We start from the raw sequence: 20,938 nt of genomic DNA, 5'->3' as shown, positions 1-20,938 counted from the left end.
CGCACGCCGCGGGTCCGCCGTCAGCCCATCGCCCGCTCGCGCCTCTCACGCCGAGCCTGGCCGCGAGCCAGAGCGCACCGCCGCCGGCCCGTCCCCCGCCCCCCGCCCGCGCCCGGCCCGCCGCATGCTGCGGGGCGCCCTGCCCGCCTCCCCGCCCCGCCCCCCTCGCACCCCCTGCGCGCTGCCCCCGGCGCGGCTGGAGAGGGCAGGGGGAGGCCGGGCGGCTGCGGGGTGGTGCGGAAGGCGGGCTCCGGCGGGTCCCGCGCCCGCGCCCGGACAACAATGAGCGCCCGCGCCCCGCGGACGCAGCGCCGCGGCCCGTTCCACGCCGCGGGAGCCGGGGGCGGCCCGAGCTGGCCAAGCCTCGCGTTCCCTCGCCGCTGCACGCGCAGCCAGGACGAAGTTAGGTCCCGATGCGCCTGCTAACCCGGAGAGGCTGTGCGGAGTCAGGCGTGCGAGAGGAACAGCAGGGATTCTGAAACGGAGGCTCGCACCCCACCCCCCAAGCCCCACCAAATCCACCGCGGGAGGCCCTCTCCTACCCTGTGGGCCGCCCAGAGAGGCCACCTGGGCCGAACTGGCCTGAAGATGCAGCTCTTAGCCCTCGACGTCGTCCAATTGTTTTGAGTCTTTATCTCCCTCAACTCTTTGGAAATGGAAGTTCCTGCGAGATAACCTAGTCTTGGGGCTATTGTCAAGGATTCGCAACAACTACGGGGAAAGGAGACTTCCATTTCAAGAGACCCGGGGGAGGGAAACAGGCTGACACTTTCTCTTTCCAAAAAAGAGAAACAAACTCAGAGAATATCCCTACCAAGAACAATAACTCAATTCACATTATGTGTCTAAATGTTTATTGCTTCAGCAGCTCAATTTGCCCTAGACAGACTTTTTTTTTTTTTTTTTTTCACGAATTGTCAAAACATGGCTTGCTAAAATAAAGAGAGAAGCAGACAGGAGCACCCGCTTATTGTGGGTGGGAAAGCCGGCTTGTCTCAGAGGTAAAATCTTTCTTTAAAACTCACTCATCGCTTGAAATCCCAGCATCTCTCCATCGATCCATCTATCCATCCATCCTTCAAGGGAGAGATGGCTTCCCCTTTCACCATAGTTGAAGGATCTGTGAGATGTAGCGCAATTATTTCCCTGACACTGGCAGGAGTGAAGACTTAAAAAATTCATAATAAAAAAGAAACATTGTATATTCTTTCTTCCCAATGGTTGAAGATTAACTCCAGACACATTTCGTGTATTCTTCTCTAAAGATCTCCGGTGAAAATTTCTGGCAGTTCAGGAGGTCTTGTCACAGTCAACAGAAGGGAATCTGTATACATTATAGCCTTGGAGAAAAAGGTGAACGAATCCCCATCTGTGATAAGGATGATATATCTTATTTCAACCTGTTGTCATCACAGACTCGTGACTGAGGGACTTGACTTGATTATCTGAATCTGGGTCATGGGAAGCTGTGTTTAAATGGGAGGTTTCTGTACCTTGGGAGTCGCTGAAGGCCGTTTTCATGCAAAGCCCCATTCTTTCATGATATAGTTGGGGGAGCACTCAGAGGGAGCGCTATTTCTTTGGAAGAGCATTTCCAGTGCTGATCTGTTTTGACTGCACCAGCTAGTAAAGGGGTGATAGTGTTCAGACCTTTCTCTTGGGGTATTTAGTTCCCATCCTTCAAAGAGTCATTGGATTGCTTCTACATCTACCTGCTGCTTTTCCACCTGGGCCGATGGAATTGTTAATTTGTCCCGAACTGAACTTGTCCCATCCGCAAATTCTCTTTCCCGATTCCCCATCTTCCTGCACAGCTTCCCCCCCCCCCCACCAAATGCCAGAAACAGGGATAGAAGGGTCTTTTATCTCCTTCCTTTCTCTCATCCCTTACACTCAGGTTATCATCAAGCCTGTCCTCATAAATGGCTCTGGAAAGTTCCTTGAGAGCAGCCCCTTGTCTGACTTGGTCCAACAGTGCCCTGGTAATGTTAGTCTTTGCCCCGGGCCTCGTGAGTCCCTCTCACCTTTCACGGGGAGGTCTCCGGCAGCCTCCTTACTGGACTGCAGTCTTGTCCCTCCAATACATTGCCCACACCAGCTCCACTCATTCTCCTAGAACTCAGATCGGATCACAGGACTCCTTTGCTTCCACCTGCTCAGGGCTTCTCTGGCTCTTAGGACTAAAGGCCACACTTCTTCAGATGGCCGGAATGTCCTGAGCACCAGGCGCTCCTGCTCCATCCAGCCTTATCTCTTGCCACCCGACCCCACCATGGTCCAGGTCACCCTCTACCCTCAGCTACATAACCCCCTTCCAAGACCCCTCTGTTCCACTTCTCACCCATCCCCTTGTCACCTAGCAGCCAGTGACTTCAGAAACAACTCACATCGTGTCATAATCTCTGTGACTAAGCATGTCAGCGGCTTCCCATTGCTCTTGAAAGCATCTTCTCCGTGCCCATCCCATGTTCCTCTCCCTGTCCCCCCGCTATGCTTTGCCCCATGGGCCACATTTCTGCCCTTGAGAGACTCTTTCCTCGGTTGGCTTTTTGTTTGCATTTCTTTTTCCTCCTGCCAGGAATACTCATCCACCCTCCTGGCTCCTTGTCATCCTTCAGGATTCAGCTCAACACTGCTGCCTCCTCCATAACCTTTCCTGATCAACACAATGAGAGTAACCCCCCAGCCTTGCCCCACAGGTAGTCTTTGTGTCATTATCCCGTTTATTTCCTTGTTAACAGTTAACCACAATCTCTATTCGTAGCCGTGTGCTAACGACTGCCTGGGCTTGAATCTTGCTTTGGCCGCCGGCGAGCTGTGTAGCCTTAGACAAGTTTCTTAACCTCTCTGTCTCAGGTTTCTCATCTAGGAAGTGAGGATAATAAGGTTGTTATGAAGATGAAATGAATCAATGTATGTAAAACATTTAGGACAGGGCCTCACTGTATAAGCATAAGCCCCGTGAGGCTGTCCTCATGGCCTGGGCTAGTCCTGACACAGGATCTCTGTACCCCCTATACCTTATATGTTTGGGGCCCAGACGAAGAATGGATAAAAATTTAGGGAAGAAAAATTTTATCTGAAGAATTTAAGTACCAAGAGACATAGGCCATGGTAAAACTTGATGAATGAGATAAAATTCAAACTTAAATTATCTGGAAGTTAATGGACATATGAAGGAAATATATCCTCTGTTTCACCAGTGGCGATCCTGGGAGTTGATGGATGGCAAGCTTTGCCAGTTGGAATTCTGTAATGGTTTGTTTTCCGAAGAGCAGCTGATTCCGCCACCAAGAATTCAGGCAGTTACTTGCAAAGGCACAGAGAATCAAAGGATCTTTGCAAAGTGTTGGTCCATCAGCCAGTCCTAACATGCAGTCTTGATGAAAGAATACAGTGTTTCCATTTTCAGCCTGAGTTTAATACTTTTTGAAGAGTCTTAGCTCGGAAAAAAGAAAAAGAAACGCGGCAGGCTGGTTTCTGGACATTTGCCTTTGTGTTTCCTTCAGCTGCTGGAGAAGATTCAGAAAGAAGGAGAAATACTTTTCCTTTTGCCCTTCCACAGGGCAAACAGGATTTTGAAACTTGAATGTCTGGGGTTCCCCTTGCCTCTTACACAGAGTTGGGGAGCTTTATTTTGAAAAGAGCTGAACTCTCAAAGGGCGGAGAGGTGCTCTGAGGCTTGGAAATGGGGGATGGAGACAGATAGCAGCACCCCCAGAAGGAAAGGAGTGGCATCTGCAATTAGAGAGGCCCATACTTGGTCTCTGCCTCAAGAAGGCGCCAGACATCTGACGGGGCAACTTGTGGACACTGGGTGGGGGTACTAAGTTCTAAGAGATGTATCTTTGGCACAGCAAAGGATCTTGGGGTTTGGCCTCTGAGGGATGGAGTCTTTGACTTTCAAATGGACCTCGAGTTCTTGGGTGCTGAGCATCTCAGTGGTGACTAGGCTGGACTGATAAACAAGAGACCACTTTCTGGTCTTAAGGTACAGTGTGAGCTGGGGGAGAGGAAAGAATGAGTACATTCCTACAACCTTCGTGAGTGAGGATGTAGTTAGATTTCACTGGGTGTAGAGAAGTAAATTAGCATGATGTTTGTTATGCCCAGAGTTGCAGAGCAAAAATTATCCCTGCTATACGAGTGAGAAAAGTACTAGGTTCTTAATTCCGGGATCTGAAGTCACAGCTTTCCTAAACAAGTTCTGGGTGGTAAAGGGGCCATTAGCAGAAGGTTCCTCAGCTCAGATCTTGGCCAGGCTACCACGCCTGGCGAAGAAAGATGGCCCCCACTCCTGCCTTTGTGTAGCTGCCTCCCTGAGGACAGATGCCAGTGTGGGAGTGGGTCTGAGTCTGTGCTTCATAATCCTTTCTAGTAACTTCAGATAGCCCTGGACTCCCACCTGGAAGGTCCAGTGTGACCTTGAAGGAGTCTCTTAACTCTTTGGTGCCCATTTCTTCACCTTTAAAATAACAGACCTGATGATAATATCTATTATCTTCAGCCCTAAGAAGACTATGGGTTCAACACATACTAAGGATTTTCACAACCATACAACTGATATCTAACATTATTAGGAATATGTACTCTGTACCAGGCACAGTGCTAACTGTCAAAACATTCATTAATTTCATCATCCCAAGATTCCTGAGATGGAAACTATTTTTGTTTCCCTTCTACAGATGGGGCGCTTGGGGGTTTAAAGAGGTTAAGTAACTTGCTGAGGCCACTATGTTAATTCGACTTGAACCCAAAGTCATCCTTTTGTGACTTAGAGCCCTCATCTTTCACGCTTGACTCATATATATATATATATATATATATATACACACACACATATATAGGCAATCACAGTGAACAAGGGGAGGTGACCGTAACTTGTCCCAATACATTAGTTCCTAACTATGGGACACTGGCGTCTTTTCCTTCCATACTCCAACCAGATTTTGAGGACAGGGCGAGACCCCTCTGCAGCAGGTTGAAGTGCTTGATGGATTTTAAGTGAACCCCATTATATTTTTATACCCAATCCTTTTTTCTCCTCACTCCCAGATCAATTCAAGGCCAATTCTGAACCACTTCAATCAAAAAGAAAGAATTCCATCTCCTCTCATGGCTTGACAGCAAGTACTTAAAACCATGTTCCCTGGGGTCCATGAAGAAATCATGTAATAACTGTGTTTTATTTCATTATTTTTTTATATAGCAATATCATTTTTTTAATAGCTTATGCTTTATAATCTTGTTATGTTCTCGTTACATTAGATTATTGCTTATTATTTTTTCCTGGTTGGGATCATGGTTTTGACTGCCTCAACTCATAGCAACAAAAACCCAGGGCAAGGCTTTCTGAAACACAGACAAGAATCAATCAAAACATCACAAGCTAATTAATGTAATTTGGAGCCCCCGGGAGCAGCTGTATTACAGTGAGTACCACAGTATGAAACTGGTGTACATTAGAAGCATGCTCAAATACGCAGGTTAGCTCTCTCACCAAACCCTTTCTGTTTATTTACACCCAGAAATAGGCATTAATAACCATAGTCAACACTCAGTTGGCACTTACCAAGCACCCGAACTGATTATGTGCTTTACATAGAACTCATTTAATCTTCTCACAAGCCCTGTGAGGTTGGTACTATTATTAACCCCATTTCGGAAAAAGGGAATTAAGGCACAGAGAGGCTGTATTTATTTATTTAAGATTTTACGTATCTGAGAGAGAGAGGGGAGAGCATGAGCAGGTGGAGAGGTGGGGAGTTGGGGGGAGAATGTTCCCCACTGAGTGCAAAGCCCAAAGACTTCGAGCTCGATCCCAGGACCCTAGATCATGACCTGAGCCAAAATCAGACATTTAATTAACTGAGCCACCCAGGCGCCTTGGCCCAGAGAGGTTTTATAACCCACCTCAGGTCCTATACCTGATAAGTCGGCAAGAGCCAATTAGCAAACTCTGGGCACCTGGCTTCAGAGTTGGTCTTAGCAACATTCACTCATACCTGCCAAATTCAGGGTTATGTAGAGGCTTGCATTCCTTACAGTGCCTAGCACAGTGTTTGTCAGCTGAAACTCAATACCTGTTATTTGTTTGTCAGCCCACTGCCTCCTTACCAAAGGGAGTTAGGACAGAAATATTTGTGAGATTGAATGGGAAAAAAATTCAGCAAGTATTCTGTTTTCAGTTGTAACTTTTAATAGTGTGGGAGCTTATGCGCAGGTGACATCAATCAATCAATCTCGCAGGCAAGCAGTAAGAAGATATTGAAATGATGAGTCGGTGTGGGAGGAAGAGCCCCCAGGATTTATGAGAACACAGACCCTGGAGCCCCAGGGAGAAAAAGGCAAGTCAGTTTCTTGGAGTTGAGACGGGGCTGGAAGCTGTCATGCTTGTGAAATGATGATTTCTTCAAAATCAAATCCCCCAAAACCAAATCCGACCTACCCCAAATTATTATGGCAAAGAATGGTCATAATACACATTATACATTTGGTGAGTTCAGTGTAGCAAATTTCTAGAGTTCTCACTCACCAAATAGGAAGCTGGTTTGGCTATTTGTTGAGATGGGGATTAGATATACACAATTAGAACTCATAAAGAGGGGCACCTGGGTGGCGCAATCAGCCAAACGTCCAACTTTTGGTTTTGGCTCAGGTCCTGATCTCAGGGTTGTGAGATCGAGCACTGCATCAGGCTCTGAGCTCAGCACAGAGTCTGCTGGAGATTCTGTCCCCCGCTCTCTCTACCCCTCCTGCTGGTGCTCTCTCTCTCTCTCTCTCAAATAAATAAATAAATCTTTTAAAAAAACTCAAAAAGAGATACCTGGCTGGAAAATTTTTAAAAAAGCTGACAATGCCTATAACATAAAGAACATTGAAACCTATAGAAATTGATGGAATCATCTAAGAAGATTTTCCAGGAAAGTAGGGAAAGAGGAGAGCTCTGGACTCAGCTCTGAGATAGTGGTTCTCAGACAAGCCTGCATCGGGAGCACCTGGAAGGCTGTCAAAGGATGCTAGGTTTCACCTCCCCCCACACCCCTGGAGTTTCTGATTCATAGTCTGAGTAGGGGGTTGGGAGTGTAATAATTTGTATTTCTAACAAGTTCCTGGGTTATTGATTCTGCTGGTCAGCTGAGTGGATGCTACTCTTCCACTTTGACCTTGACTTTGCTCCAGGCACCCTGGCCTCCCTGCTGTAGTCTCTACTCTTCAGGCTCTCTAGCCCCAGGGCCTTTGCACTTCCCTCTGCTTGGAATGTACGTCTCCAGATATCAGGAGGAATCAAGCCAGCATCTTTTTCAGATCCCTGCTCAAATGTTACCTTATTAGTGAGATCTTTTTTTTCCCCCTTTTTAGTAGAGAGGAATGGAAGGAAGTTTTTTTCCCCATAATTATATTGCTCAATTCTTTACATGCTCCAAATCACAGTGATCTATGACCATCTTCCTTAAAAATGGCCATTCCTCCCACTTGCCCTCCTGCTACTGCCCCTCTCCCTAATCCTTTCCCTGTTTTTTTCTCTATTGTCCTAATCACCTTCTAACAGACTGTATACAACTTACTCACTTATGTGCTTTATTACCTGTCTCTCCTGGGAGAGCAGGGATTTATGTCTGTTTTGTTTATTGCTGACTCTCCTGAGCCTAGAACAGTCCCTGGCACATATTAAATGTTCAATAAATACTCATTGAAGCGATGAATAAAATGAATGAATGAACATTCTCAGATGAAGAACTGTGGTTTTAAGAATCCTAATTCTGATGGAGGCACCTGGGTGGCTCAGTGGGTTAAGCATCTGCCTTCTGCTCAGGTCAAGATCCCGGGGTCCTGGGATCGAGTCCTGAGTTGGGCTCCCTGCTCATCGTGGAGTCTGCTTCACCCTCTCCCTCTGCCCTTCCCCCTCCCCCAACTTGTGCTTGGCACACGCTTTCTCTCTCTCTCTCTCTCAAAAAAATCTAATTCTGATGGACACCCTTCCTAACTGGTTGCCTCCCTATCAAAAATGAAATACAAACATGTTGCTCCATTATCAAAACACCTGCTCTTCCACCAGGGGTAAAGCGCTTGCCTGGGTATAAATTCATCTGTAGGTACTGGGTAGGGCTGGGACACGGCAGGGCATGTCCCTATCTTCTTTTGCTGACCACCCTCTCCTGCCTGTGCAGCCTCTTGCCTGCTTGCCACCTCCCAGTGGGCGAGAAGCACATGCAGGTCCCCGACTTGCTCACACTGTGCTTCTACCCAGGAGGCCTCCCTCCCCTCCCTTCACCCATCACCCCTCACTCTTCACACTCACTTCCTGGGAAGCCTTCCCAGAGGCCCCCCCCCAAGCAGAGCCCACGTGTATCTGTATGCGTAGCACTTTATCATCTGTATTTGCGCATGTGCCTGTATTCATCACTTTATGGGCAATTCCTCACAGGTAGAAATCATGGCAATGCTTTGTGTGTTTTTGTTTTCAGAACTGTGTTTTGTTCCAAGTCCTCCAGATGTATTAATCTGTACATGGTGTATTTAATTTTGCTTTATCACTTTCTTTTGGCCAAGCATTGTGATAATTGCCCCATAGATTTTTATAATTGAATCCATCTTGCTAATAAAAAACAGGAGAAGAGCCTGTGGTGGTCGAGAACAGCGTTTGACCAGTGTTTATAAGCAATTCCATATAATTGTCTTAATAAAGGCGGCCCAAATTATGGCCACTCTGAAACTGTCTCTCATAAATGAGCTTGGGCCTTTTGCGATGCTACATGCCAACATCAAAGCCCAGCTTTTCTGGAATACCTGCAATATGTTCTAAAGATTCCTGTGCTTGTGGAGGCCTAATCAAAACACTTAATAACCCAGCAGCTGTAATTTCTATCTTAAAATGGTTGTCCTTCCATATCTCCTTTTAGTGTCTACTTAGTGACTCTAAATTTTTCTGGTGTTGGCTGGCAGAAGCCTAAGGATTTCCCTTTGTTTATCTTCTTTCACCTTCTCAAGTATGTTTTTGAGAAGATCCCCCCTGGGTTTTTCTCCTATCCTACCGCTTTCAGTGCCCCCCCAAAGCCAAAACAAAGCAAATAAACATTAAGGTCAGAACAGCTGATCCTAGGTAGAGGCCAGGAGGCCTGGGGGTAATTTTGGTCTTGAGTTCAGTAGAACAGGGGATATACAGTGGAGAGAAAGGAAAGTATCTTCCAAATCTTCAGAGAATGGCCCCCTGTGCCCTTTACAAAGAAAATTCCCTTGCAGATGGTTCTCACCTAAACTAGGACTAGCTACTCATCATCATCATCACTATCTTCATCGCTCTTCTTTACCAAGTGGTGCTGGGCACATCCCGTGTGCCCTCTACAATCCTCACAACGACACAGCACAGTGGGTATGATTCATTCCTGGTGTGCAGAATCAGAAACTGAGGCTCAGAAACATTAAGGAACTTGCCAAAGGTCCACACCCAGAAAGAGGCAGATTTGAATTGGAGTCTGTCTTCCAAGTCTCCAGCGTGTTCTGTCCACGGAGGCTTAATTTTGAGCAAAAGCAGAAATTGGTCAATGAAGGACTCTTAGACGAGATCGGGCGCGTTCAGGGTGTTATGGCCATAGACAATGAAGGACTCTTAGGAAGAAGCGTCTTGGGATGGTTTCTAGTGGAGTGGAGTGGATGCGTGGAGGGGGAGCTCGAGGAAGGAAAGGGAAGCAGGAAGCACCAAAGATAATATTCAGCTATGGGATGTTTTTGCTGATCACTGCCCCTTGCTGACCCTGGCCAACAAAATCATCCCCACCCTAAGCAGAGCTCTGCAGACACACGGGGGTATTTTCCGGTGGGACCAAATCCAATGATGGGCACAAGTGAGTCACTGCTGGCCCCCAGTTTGCTAACCCGACATAATTCTTGGCATATACTATTACAGCAGTTATTGAAGAATTCCGTTTTCAACCTTGATCCTTGTGGTTAGCACAGTCACATCTCTGATTCTGCTCCTCATCCCTGTAGGGCTTTGAACGGGTCAGCTGAGTCTTGGGGCAGGGCCTTCCTTATCCGTCTACCTAGCAGGCTGGGACTGGGATTAGAGTCCACTTTCCTGCCCAAAGATGCCGAGAGCGACAGTGTTGTGGTTAGGGGTGCAGACCAGGAAAAACTAGACTGCCTGGTTTTGAACCACAAGTCAACAACTTACTGTTGGGTCACTTTGGGCGAACGAGTTCTAAACTTCTCCCCGGTTCCCACGTATAGGTTTCCTCTGAGGATTGCACTGCGTAATGTATGTGAAGTTTTTGGCATGGAGCATGTGTTTAATAAAACATACGCTGTTAATATTCTTACTTGCATTATCTGCGTCATCCAAAAGCATGAAATCTGTCAGCTTTTGTGTCTGCATAATGCCCCTTTGCCCACTATGTTAGATATTGATTCTTGGTTGAAGCCCTATACCTAAGTGTTGTGAGCTTTAATGAGTTCCCAGGTGAGCTAAGCCCCTGTAAATAAATCATAGGAAATATCCTTGCCCTAAATAATTGTGTCCTGAATTCCGTTCCTTTCCTCTGAGTACATTGCATGCCCTCTCCCTGTAGAGAGTGTTCAACCCTGCTCTTCTGTGACTCACTTAAGAGGGATTCAAGTCCATTTACGGAGCCCATGACTTTGCTCACCTGTTGAGGGTACAACGTTTGCTTTAAATGGATGCCCCTAGGAATGACGATCAGTCACAGCATTTACTCCTAAAGGGTCACTCCATCTCATCCTCAGATGTGGGGTATAGCATATCCACACCCACATATGGACTTCTGGTTCCTTCTGCCGGCTCAGACCCTTATAGCCCCAGGTCACTCAGCAAGTTAGTGACAGCAGCGGTGAAGTGAGGCAGAGCCTCCAAAATCGTATCCCATTTCTTAGGAATCGAAATTCAATTTCATTTTATGTAAGACAAATTCTGTAGTGGGAAGGAGGAAATGAGCCTGATTTTCATAAGTTTGTTCAATCTCCAGTTCAGTGGGAAAGCCAATGGGGGTTCCAGACTAGACAAAACCAAATGCCCTGACTGGTCCCTCCTGGGACACTTACAGTGCCTGCCCAGCTATGGTCCTGTTCATTATTCACAGCCACGAGCTGAGGGTTCTAGGCTTCGATCAGCGCCTCTGCTGGACAGATGAGGAAACAGGTGCTGAGGAGTTCCTAGCCATCGCCAGGGCTCCCAGTGAATTTGTGGGACATCCCGAATTAGAATAGACAGCTTCTCACACTAGGTCATGAGCACTGCACACCGGTATTTGTCACCTAGCGACCCATATCTGCATGGGGCTGTTGCTAGATCAAATATTTATACACTCATAAGTTACTTCCTATTGTACTGAGTTCCTCATAATACAAAGGTATCTAAGATTCTTTTTCTTTAACTTTTGCTGTCCTTCTTCAAAAAGTATTTTAAATAATAAACCAAATAAGCATTCAGAAAAGTACAGAAAATAAAGTCATGACTAACCACCATTAAGATGGAACATTCGGCCTTATTGGCTTTAGACTGCCTTTTTTTTTTTTATTGAGATATAATTGATGGAGAATATTGTGTAGGTTTGTGGTGTCCATCAGGTTGATTTGATACATTTATATTTTGCAATTTGATTACCGCTATAACACCTCTATCATGTCACCTAAGTATTATTTCTTTTGGGATCTAGTCTCTTAGCAACTTTGAAGTTTATAATACAATATTGATGACTGTAATCACTATGCTGTGCATTAGATCTCCAGAACTTACTTATTAACCAGTTGTAAGTTTGTGCCCTTAAACAACATTTCCCCCCTTCTCCCACCTGTCAGACTCTGGTAACCATCAGTCTACTGAAAGAAGACAAACTTCTTTAGATTCCACATATAAGAGGCATCATACAGTATCTGTCTTTCTTAGTCCAATTTATCTCACTTAGCTTAATGCCCTCAAGGTCCATCCATGTTGTTCCAAATGTAGACTGACTTTCTTACTGAGAGAGAGGGAGAGAAAGAGAGAACCAGAACCACACCTCTCAATTTTTCTCTTTCCTCCTTAGGCTGAGGTTCTCCTAAAGTTCCTATATATCATTCCCATGATTGTTTTGTCCTTTGATTACATATGGATGTACAGCATGAACAGCACACACTGTTTTGTGTGTTTTTAAACCCTACAGAAATACAACCAAACAGATTTATCTTTTCACCAAAGATAAATCATGTTTTTGAGATTTATCAATATTGGCACATGTAGATTTTGTCCATCCAGTTGACTCCATTGTACAAATAGACCACAAATTATTTATCCCTCTCTTCCTATGGAGCAAGTTTCTTCCAAGTTTTCACTATTACAGTTGGCCAGAACCTTTGCTCCTACTGTTTCCTCTGCCTGACATGCTCGCCTCGTAGTTACTCGTTCATTCAACAACATTCTCACAATGTTCACTTGATTTGCTCCCTTATTCCTGCGGAGTGTTACTCAACTGTCACTAGGATTGCCAGATAAAATACAGGACACCCAGTTATATTTGAATTTCAGGTCAACAAGGAGTAAGTGTGTAGTCGAAGAATGTCCCAAATATTGTATGGGGCATGCTTATTCTTTTTTTGTTTGCTTTTGCTTTTGTTTTTTGAGAGGGAGGGGAGGGACAGAGGGAGGGGGAGAATCTCAAGCAAGCTCCACACCCAGCACGGAACCCGATGCGGGGCTTGTTCTCACAACCCTGAGATCATGGCCTGAGCTGAAATCAAGAGTCGGATGCTTAACCGACTGTGCCACCCAGGTGCCCCTGGGACATACTTATTCTTAAAGAAAATTCACTGATAATCTGAAATTCAAGTTTAGGGGGGTGTCCTATATTTTTATTTGCTAGCTCCAGCAGCCCTAACTGTCATGTTGTCAGTGAAGCTCTCCCTGTCCATCCTATTGAAGTTTTTAATCCCCTCCCAACATTTCCTATTCTCTTTATTTTTCTCCATAACACTTATCACTCAATTTACCTGCCATATATTTTCCTTACTTAGTTTGCTTATTTTGTGTCATTCTCCCCTAGAACATAAGCTCCCTGAAGGTGGAATTTTTGTTTCTTTTGTCATCTGCTATATCCGTAAAGATACATGGGACACAGTATGTGCTCAATAAATATTTGCTAGATGAATGAATAAATGAACAAAAACATGCAGAGATCATAGATGTCACCTTAGCACATGTCTGAGAACTTCTGCAGGATAAACACTCAGAAATGGAATTGTGTTTTGCAGGCCATGTGTCTTCACCAGGGCTTGCGAATCTGCTCTTCAAAGTGATTGAACCAATTTTCATTCCCATCAGTCATGTCTAAATGTCCCCATTTCCCCATATTTGCACGCTTGCTTCTCTCTCTCTCTTTCCCCTTCTCTTTGAAAATACAATAACTTTAATTTTGTAGCAATAGTTAAAACCAGCGTGAAAACATAAATTTCCCAGTAGTGAATTACAGTTTGTGAATTCAAAATTAATGGTAATCGTTAATCCAAAAGGTTTCAGATGTCCTTAGGTGCTTATTTAAAAGACGGCTTAGTTCTTATGGATGTGAAAACAATCCTAAGCCATGGTATCTCTCATGTAAGAAAACAAACAAAAAGTACACAAACCCATCACTACTGCAGGGACACTGAAAATGCCATTATACACATTTTGAAGGAAAACCACCTTACCATTATTATTTTTCAACTAAAAAGAAGGAAGTCTTGGCCAATAACCAGTACTAAGCAAAGCTATGAATGTTTTTTCCTGCACATGGTTCAGAGCCCTTCTATAAAAAGGAAGTTCTACAAATGAATGCAAAGAGTTGATGGGGAACAATAAGCCTTTTGTAATCCTAAATTCATTTCATGTTATGAAAACGATCGCCATGAGGGTCAAATAAAGAAGAATATTCTCAGTCATCTTCACTGAAAGCCTTAGATAGCCAGGAATTTAAGAGACTGACTACTGGACCAGAGACGCTCTCAGTCCCCCAAATGCAAGAAGATGTATTTTTTAACATCTCCATATGCAGAAGCCTCAAAATGCTCCATAGTTTGGTAGCATCCCAGGGCATCTTTAGGGATTATGCTGGCATAGTATGTAAAGCAGGGTGAAAAATGTTGCTCTTTCTGCTCACGTATGTAGGGGCATCCGCGTCCTCAAAATGCGAAGGCACCAAAACAAAGAAGGGAAACTCTCTGGACACTGAAACTGACAGCTTTCATTTTCTTCACTCTTCTTTCACACAGCTCAGCTTTCCAAGATGAAGAGGCACCATTTAAATACTTCCCATTTTTGGTTTTCCTTGATTTTTCTTGATGGTAAGTAATTTCAATTCTGGAAATGAACCTTTATATCATGGAAAGGAATGCAACATTTAAAAGGAATGCAAGATAAATAATGAGACTAAAAAGAAGCTCCTTCCATAACCAGGGTTGGTGAGGAGAAATTGGAACGCTTATGCACTGCTGGTGGGCACGTAAAATGGCGCTGCTGCTGTGGAAAACAGTCTGACGTATCCTCAAAATGTTCAACATAGAGTGACTATATGAGCCACTCCTAGGTCTAGATCCAAGAGAAATGAAAACATACATCACACAAACACTTGTGCGTGAGTGTTCATAGCACAATTAGTCACCACAGGCAAAAGTGAAAAGAACCTAAATGTCCCTCAACTGATGAATGGATAAACAACGCATGTTTCCATCTGTACGCTGGAATATTAGTCAGCCAGCCAAAGGAATTAAGAACTGGACAGCTACACGTAAAGGAATGAAACTGGACCAGTTTCTACACCATACACAAAATAATTCAAAATGGATTAAAGACCTAATGTGAGACCCAAGACCACAAAACTCCTAAAAGAAAACATAGGCAGTCATCTCTTGGACATCAAACTTAGCAACATATTTCTAGATCTCTGTCCTCAGACAAGGGAAGCAAAAGCAAAAATAAAACACTGGGACTACACCAGATAAAGTTCTTGCACAATGAAGGAAACTATCAACAAAACAAAAAGGTAACCTTACTGAATGGGAGAAGGTATTTGCAAATGATAGATCTGATAGGGGGTTAACATCCAAAATACATAAAGAACTTATACAACTCCACACCACAAAAACAAACAATATGACTATAAGATGGGCAGAGGATCTGAATACACATTTTTTTTTCAAAGAGGACATACAGATGGCCAATAGACACAGGAAACAATGCCCAACATCACTAAGTTATCAGGGAAATGCAAATTAAAACCACAATGAGATATCACCTCACACCCATCAGAATGGCTAGTATCAAAAAGACAAGAAACAAAAGTGTTGGCGAGGATGTAGACAAAAAGGAACCGTCGGCCGCTGTTGTAAATTGGGGCAGCCACTATGGAAAACAGGTTCCTCAAAAAACTAAAAACAAAAAGACAATACAATCCAGTAATTCCATTACTGAGTATTTACTCAGAGAAAATGAAAACAATTCGAAAAGATACATGCCCTCTTGTGTTTACTGCAGCATTTACAACAGCCAAGCTATGGAAAACCTGAAGTATCCATCCATAGATGAACGAATAAAGAAGATGTGGTGTGTGTCTGCAATGGAATATTACTCATGCATAAAAAAAGAATGAGATCTTGGCATTTGTGGCAACAGGGATGGACCTAGAGGGTATTATGCTACGTGAAATAAGTCAGACAGAGAAAGACAAATACCGTATGTTTCCACTTATATATGGGATTTAAAAAAACCAATGAACAAATAAACAAACATATACACACACAAACTATGCAGACTCTCAAATATAGAGAACAAAGTGGCAGTTGTCAGAGGGGAAGTGGGTGTGGGGGGAATGGGCAAAACAGATAAAGGGATTAAGGATTACAAACTTTCGGTTATAAAATAAATAAGCCATGGGGGTGAAAAGTACAGCCTAGGGCAAAGAGTCAATAATATTGTAATAACAGTGTGTGGTGACAGATGGTGACTACACTTGTCATGGTGAGCACTGAGCCCTATATAGAATTGTCGAGCCAATATGTCATACACTTGAAACTAATATAACATTGTATGTTAATTATACTTTAATAAAAAAATAAAGTGAGGACAAAAGGGCAAAAAAAGACGTTAAGGACCAAAACATGATACAACATGGATGAATCTTGAACACATAATGCTAAATGAAGGAAGTCGGTTACCAAAGAATTTTTTATGGTTCCATTTATATGAAAAGTTCAAAATAGACATATCTACCTATAAAGATAATAAATTGGTGGTTGCCTAGGGTTAAGGGGCTGGGGTGGGGGTGGCAAAAATTAATGGGTACACAGTTTCTTTTTGGGAATGACAAAAATGTTCTAAAATTGATGATGGTGATTGGTTGCATTATTCTGTGAATATACTAAAAATCCCTGAATTGTACACTTTCATGGGTGAATCACAAGGCATGTGAATTGTTAGCATCCAGCTTTCATTACGGCCAGTATACCCGGGTTCTAGTGAATGTCTTTGGTCTTCTCTGCTATTGGTACTGGAGGATTCTATTGTCCTAAACAAAAAGTCTGGAGACAATCTTCTCAAGTACACAAGTCCCATTTATTTATCTAACAAACATTTATTGAGATCCTACCAGTCAGACACTATTTTTAGTATTAAGGATATAGTTAGTGAACAAAATAGATCCCCCCCCCCCAATTCTCTGTCTCTGTATACATGCAGCTGAATTTTGACACTTAGTGGGGGCCTAAAATGTCATGTGGTGGACCCAACAGTTAGCACCATATTAGTATACAAAATAAATCACAGTGTTCTTGACAAGGGTGTTCACAGGACCAATGGATTCAGAACATAAATGATTTGCTGTGTCCAGTTTCATGGGCTACGTTTTAAGATGAATGCTTGCAAATTTAACAATGTCAACAATTAGTATGAACAACGAAGACGGGGAAGTTCTTAGCGCCAACTTCACTGGCGGAAGAGATGGCGAAGGTGGAAGGTGGAGAGCTGTTCCCAGGGAGGGCAGGTGTGTTGAGCACTGGTGCCTGCAACCAGGACCACTATGTGGGGAGGGGCCAGACTTTACCCTTGGGAGGACTCAGAGCTGCTAATCCAGGGGAAGGCTTTCTTGTGAGGTGGTGGGCAGGGGTCCTGTCACCGAGAGTGTCCCTGCAGAGGCTGCACACCACCTGTGAACATGAGTGGTAGGAACCCCTGCTACCTGGAGGGGCATCGCTGGACTCCTGACGTCCCTCTGGCTCTCAGAATCTGGGAGCAAACCGCACCAATCAAGAGCTCCAGCTGGCTGGTTGGCTCAGGCATGGGGGTTCCCAGCACTACTCGTTCCTATTTAGAGAACAAACACAACATTGCCAGATTTTAAGCACCACTGAAGCCTGGGCTTTAAGAAGTAAACGTTATCTGGAATGGTGTTGGCTGCAAGTAAATTAGAAATGCAAATCTCTCCAAAATAGAAGCGTGCTGGCACCCTCTCTGGCTGCCTAGCCCGGCTTGACCCATCCATACGTGAGCCCTGGAGTCCTTAACGAAGTTTCATCCCGTTCTCCTGCTCCAGTGGACTATTTCAGGAAGCCCCTCTTCCAGCTCTGCCATCTGAGCCTCCTACGCCAATCTGCCCGGTCACCGCCATAGACTGTTCGCTCTGGTTCTGCTTTTTGCCTTCTCTCTGTGGTACAGCCTCACTTCCTGAGGCTGCCTTCATCCAGCCCCTATGCTTCACTGCTCCTTTGGCTCTTGGGGTTCAGCCCTGTCTACCCGCCTCTGGATTTTGTGGATCATAGCCCAAGCCAAGGTCTTTACGCCCTGGAGGGAAGGTCCAACAGGTGTGTGGTTGGCACTCATTAGCCCCATAATAGTGTCATTTATTATCTACTATGTGCTAGACACAAACGGTGTATAATTCATTTAGTCCCGGTAATGACATTTCAGAGCAGATGTTATGCCCATTTTATAGAAGAGGAACCTGAAGGTCGGAGGCTGAGTAACTTGCTCACTTCCTCCATGAGTATAGAACTAGAATCTCATCTTCTGTCTGCCTCCCAGATTCACAGTTTTTCCCTAGTTTTGAGTCAGCACCGCACTAAAACTATACCAGATTTTCAGTAACTATTTGTTGATTATTTCTTTTTTGGCCATTTGCTTATTTTTAGGGGATGAAGAAAAATATTCCACTCATTAAAAAAAAACAAAAACAAAAACAGGCCATGATCTTACGACTTTTACATAAACAGTGGCTGAGCACATTTCACATGAAAGCTTTCTGCTTGAAAGATTTACTTTGAGGTTTTTATACTTGGATAATTCTAAGTAGGAAAAAAAATTGTCTCTGTGGGTTTACAGAAGTTTTGGTTCTCAAAGCCTAATTTATGAATGAAAGTAACGAAGTTTTCAGGATAGCAGGGATGACTCGTACTTCCTGACACAGACTCTCATCACCAGGAATTGGCTTTCCTTTGATGACTAACAAGTCAGGTGATGGCCACAAACGTACGCAGTACCAAACGTGGTAGGGAGAGCAGCTCCTAGCTGTGCCTCGCTCAAGATGTGTAAGTTTGGGATGGGTGAGGGGGTTTAGGCGCAGATTGTTGGGAGAGTCTTCAGTTTTACCCGATTCCTTTCTCTTGCTATATATTAATACCCTTTACAGATTTCATTTAATAATAAACACACACTGCACTTTTGTTCCCCCTAGGGAGAAAACAAACAAGCAGACACCAAACCCAGAAACTAAAGGTCAAACTCCATGAAACAGCAACTCTGAGCGGAACGCAGATGCACCATGGCGGGCGTCCCCATTCCGCCACTGGCAGGGGGGATGCAGATGGACGCTCTCTCCACACCACCAGGCAGTGAGGACGGGAGATCCCGGCCAGTGCCAGACAGCACCACTCACTGGGCCGACGGCTTAAGCTGTGTAATCCCTCAGTTTTATCATCAGTAACATGGGGACTCTGGAGACCTCACAGGGCCGCAGAGAGGATCAAATGAGGTCCACATGTGGGAGTCCATGGTGAACTCTACAGCATTGCAAAAAATGGTTACCATTACTTTAGTCAACAGACTCTTTCCAGTGGGGGGAATTCAACTGACATGCTCTTAAAATAAAATTGCCCACAACAGGTTCTCTTCCCCATCACTGGTTTGTTTTTCTCCTTTGTACTTATCACTTCCTAAAATGACCCATGTTTTCTTTATTCGCCTATTGTCTGTTTCCCCATATTAGGTGATTTCCCCGAAGACATGGTTTTCATCTGTTTTGTTCTCTGTTGTGTCCCCGAGCCTTGAACAGTGCCTGGTATGTACTGGGCTCAATACATTCATACTGAATGTATGAAGGTCAAGTAATATTTCTAGTCTAAATAATCCCCATGCTAGCCCCCAGCTCTGATATCATGAATAAAATGTCACAAGACCATAGTTTTAGGAACTTGAGCTTTGGAAGAAGGATTTAATAATGGTTTATTCATCTATGCATAAATTTTTCTGAGCATCTACTATGTACAAAGCTTTGGGCTAGGCAGTGAAGGAACCCTGCTGAGTGTAGGTCATAATCAAGAATATTATAAAATATGGGACACCTGGGTGGCTCAGCCAGTTCAATGGCTGCCTTCAGCCCAGGTCACGATCCCAAGGTCCTGGGATCAAGTCCCACATCCAGGCTCCTTGCTCAGCAGGGAGCCTGCTTCTCCCTCTGCCTGCCACTCCCCCTGCTTGTGCTCACTCTCTCTCTGATTAAAAAAAAATACATTATAAAATAAAGCAAGATGGGCTTTGTAAAAAAAAAAAAATGATGTCAAATACATATTGAAATGACAAGTACTCCTAATTCCCAGGGATCATTCTATTTGATGTCTTCACAGCCCATTTACAGACATCTTTGCTTTTAGTGGCTTCTTTTTAGATTTAAGAGGTTTGTTTTAATTCCCAGAGTGACATCTGGTTGGATGCTGAGGGGAAGATACTATATTCTCTGGTCTCTTCCACACCCATTTCTAAAATAGTTGCAATTACTGGAGCTCTGTGGGTTTAAATGATAACCCTAGTGAGTGTGGTTGATGCGCAAAAAAGTTCCTCAGCAGAAAAGGTTAAAAAGAAAATCCCTGTTCTCATGTGATGACTTTTAAATGAGCCAGTTGTCTGTGACTTTGTTTATCCTGCAGTCGGGTATCGTTTTACTCAGGAAGCTGTTCATTCATCATTCTCCTAATGAGTTAATAAGTAACCAGACACCCGTATTTTCCAATTATGTGCCCCACTTTATTTCTGGGCAGTGACAGAAAGAACGGTTTGAAAGGAAGGCCCAAGAGGGAAAGCAAACTTAGAAACAGTTCAGAACTTTTAGAAATACGTTTGCGCTACACAGATTTCAAAGAATAACACATTATCACTGTATTGAGGGTATAGAAAATGCTTCACATGCAAAGAATAACACATTATCACTGGATTGAGGGTATACAAAATGCTTCACAATGGCATATATATATACAAAAAAACACCAATACATTTTAAAAGTCACAATTCAGTGGAAGAATACCCATTTTGGAACCCAAGTAATTTTTTAAAATTTTGGATTGAAACTATGCTCCTACATGAACATCTGACCTGACGTATGAAACACAATAGGGACCGTGAAGGAAGCCAATGAAAACTCTAGAAACTACCCCTCCCCGCCAAGGTCCCACATCTGTCCTATCTCTCAGAAGAGCAGGATCCGCAAAGCAGTAAAGAGTTCACATCAACTGAAGAAAGCCTTCAAGAGTGAAGAGATTATAGAATCGCACCAAATCTTTATGAAACCAGTTAGATGAAGAAAATCAGGCCTGTTAGCACTTCTCTAACACTCGGGCATTTTTGTGGCGGAAGCAAAACTATGTAGCTACTGACGAAATGCTATCCTTTCCATCCAAATGTGTAGGCTTTGTTAGGACAATACTGCAATGC

General features: G+C 44.1%; 1 protein-coding gene and 1 long non-coding RNA gene across 7 annotated transcripts in view; one reads left to right on the top strand and one right to left on the bottom strand.

Annotated features, from left to right (window-relative positions):
• FRMD4A (FERM domain containing 4A) overlaps positions 1-20,938 on the bottom strand; it is a 595,336-nt gene that overhangs the window by 210,092 nt on the left and 364,306 nt on the right. Inside the window, exons 1-2 of one of the 5 annotated variants that reach the window (XM_073879882.1) lie at positions 2,025-2,313; positions 543-1,369 (exon numbers count right to left, since the gene is read on the bottom strand). The exons of 3 other annotated variants lie outside the window; for them this stretch is intronic. In XM_073879882.1, coding sequence (XP_073735983.1) covers positions 543-734 — 192 coding nt within the window. In that variant the 5' untranslated portion in view covers positions 735-1,369; positions 2,025-2,313. Of the gene's footprint in view, positions 1-542; positions 1,370-2,024; positions 2,314-20,938 lie in introns of those variants that run through there. One more of the 5 variants, XM_073879887.1, reaches the window with a different exon arrangement.
• Positions 2,418-19,122, top strand: LOC112810018 (uncharacterized). Of its 2 annotated transcripts, none has more exons than XR_012374564.1 (5): positions 2,418-2,699; positions 5,056-5,171; positions 5,269-5,432; positions 6,250-6,351; positions 18,694-19,122. It is a non-coding gene; the product is annotated as an uncharacterized lncRNA (long non-coding RNA). The 2 variants fall into 2 exon arrangements; XR_003204725.2 differs by having other exon boundaries at positions 2,419-2,699; positions 6,250-6,347; positions 18,690-19,122.

The sequence above is a fragment of the Callorhinus ursinus genome, unplaced genomic scaffold (assembly GCF_003265705.2).
Source record: "Callorhinus ursinus isolate GAN/ISIS: 27379988/994484 unplaced genomic scaffold, GSC_fseal_2.0 scaffold36, whole genome shotgun sequence".
NCBI classification, from domain to species: Eukaryota; Metazoa; Chordata; class Mammalia; order Carnivora; family Otariidae; genus Callorhinus; species Callorhinus ursinus.
The sequence above is the reverse complement of the archived record's forward strand: the minus strand, read 5'-3'. Positions and strand labels throughout refer to the sequence as shown.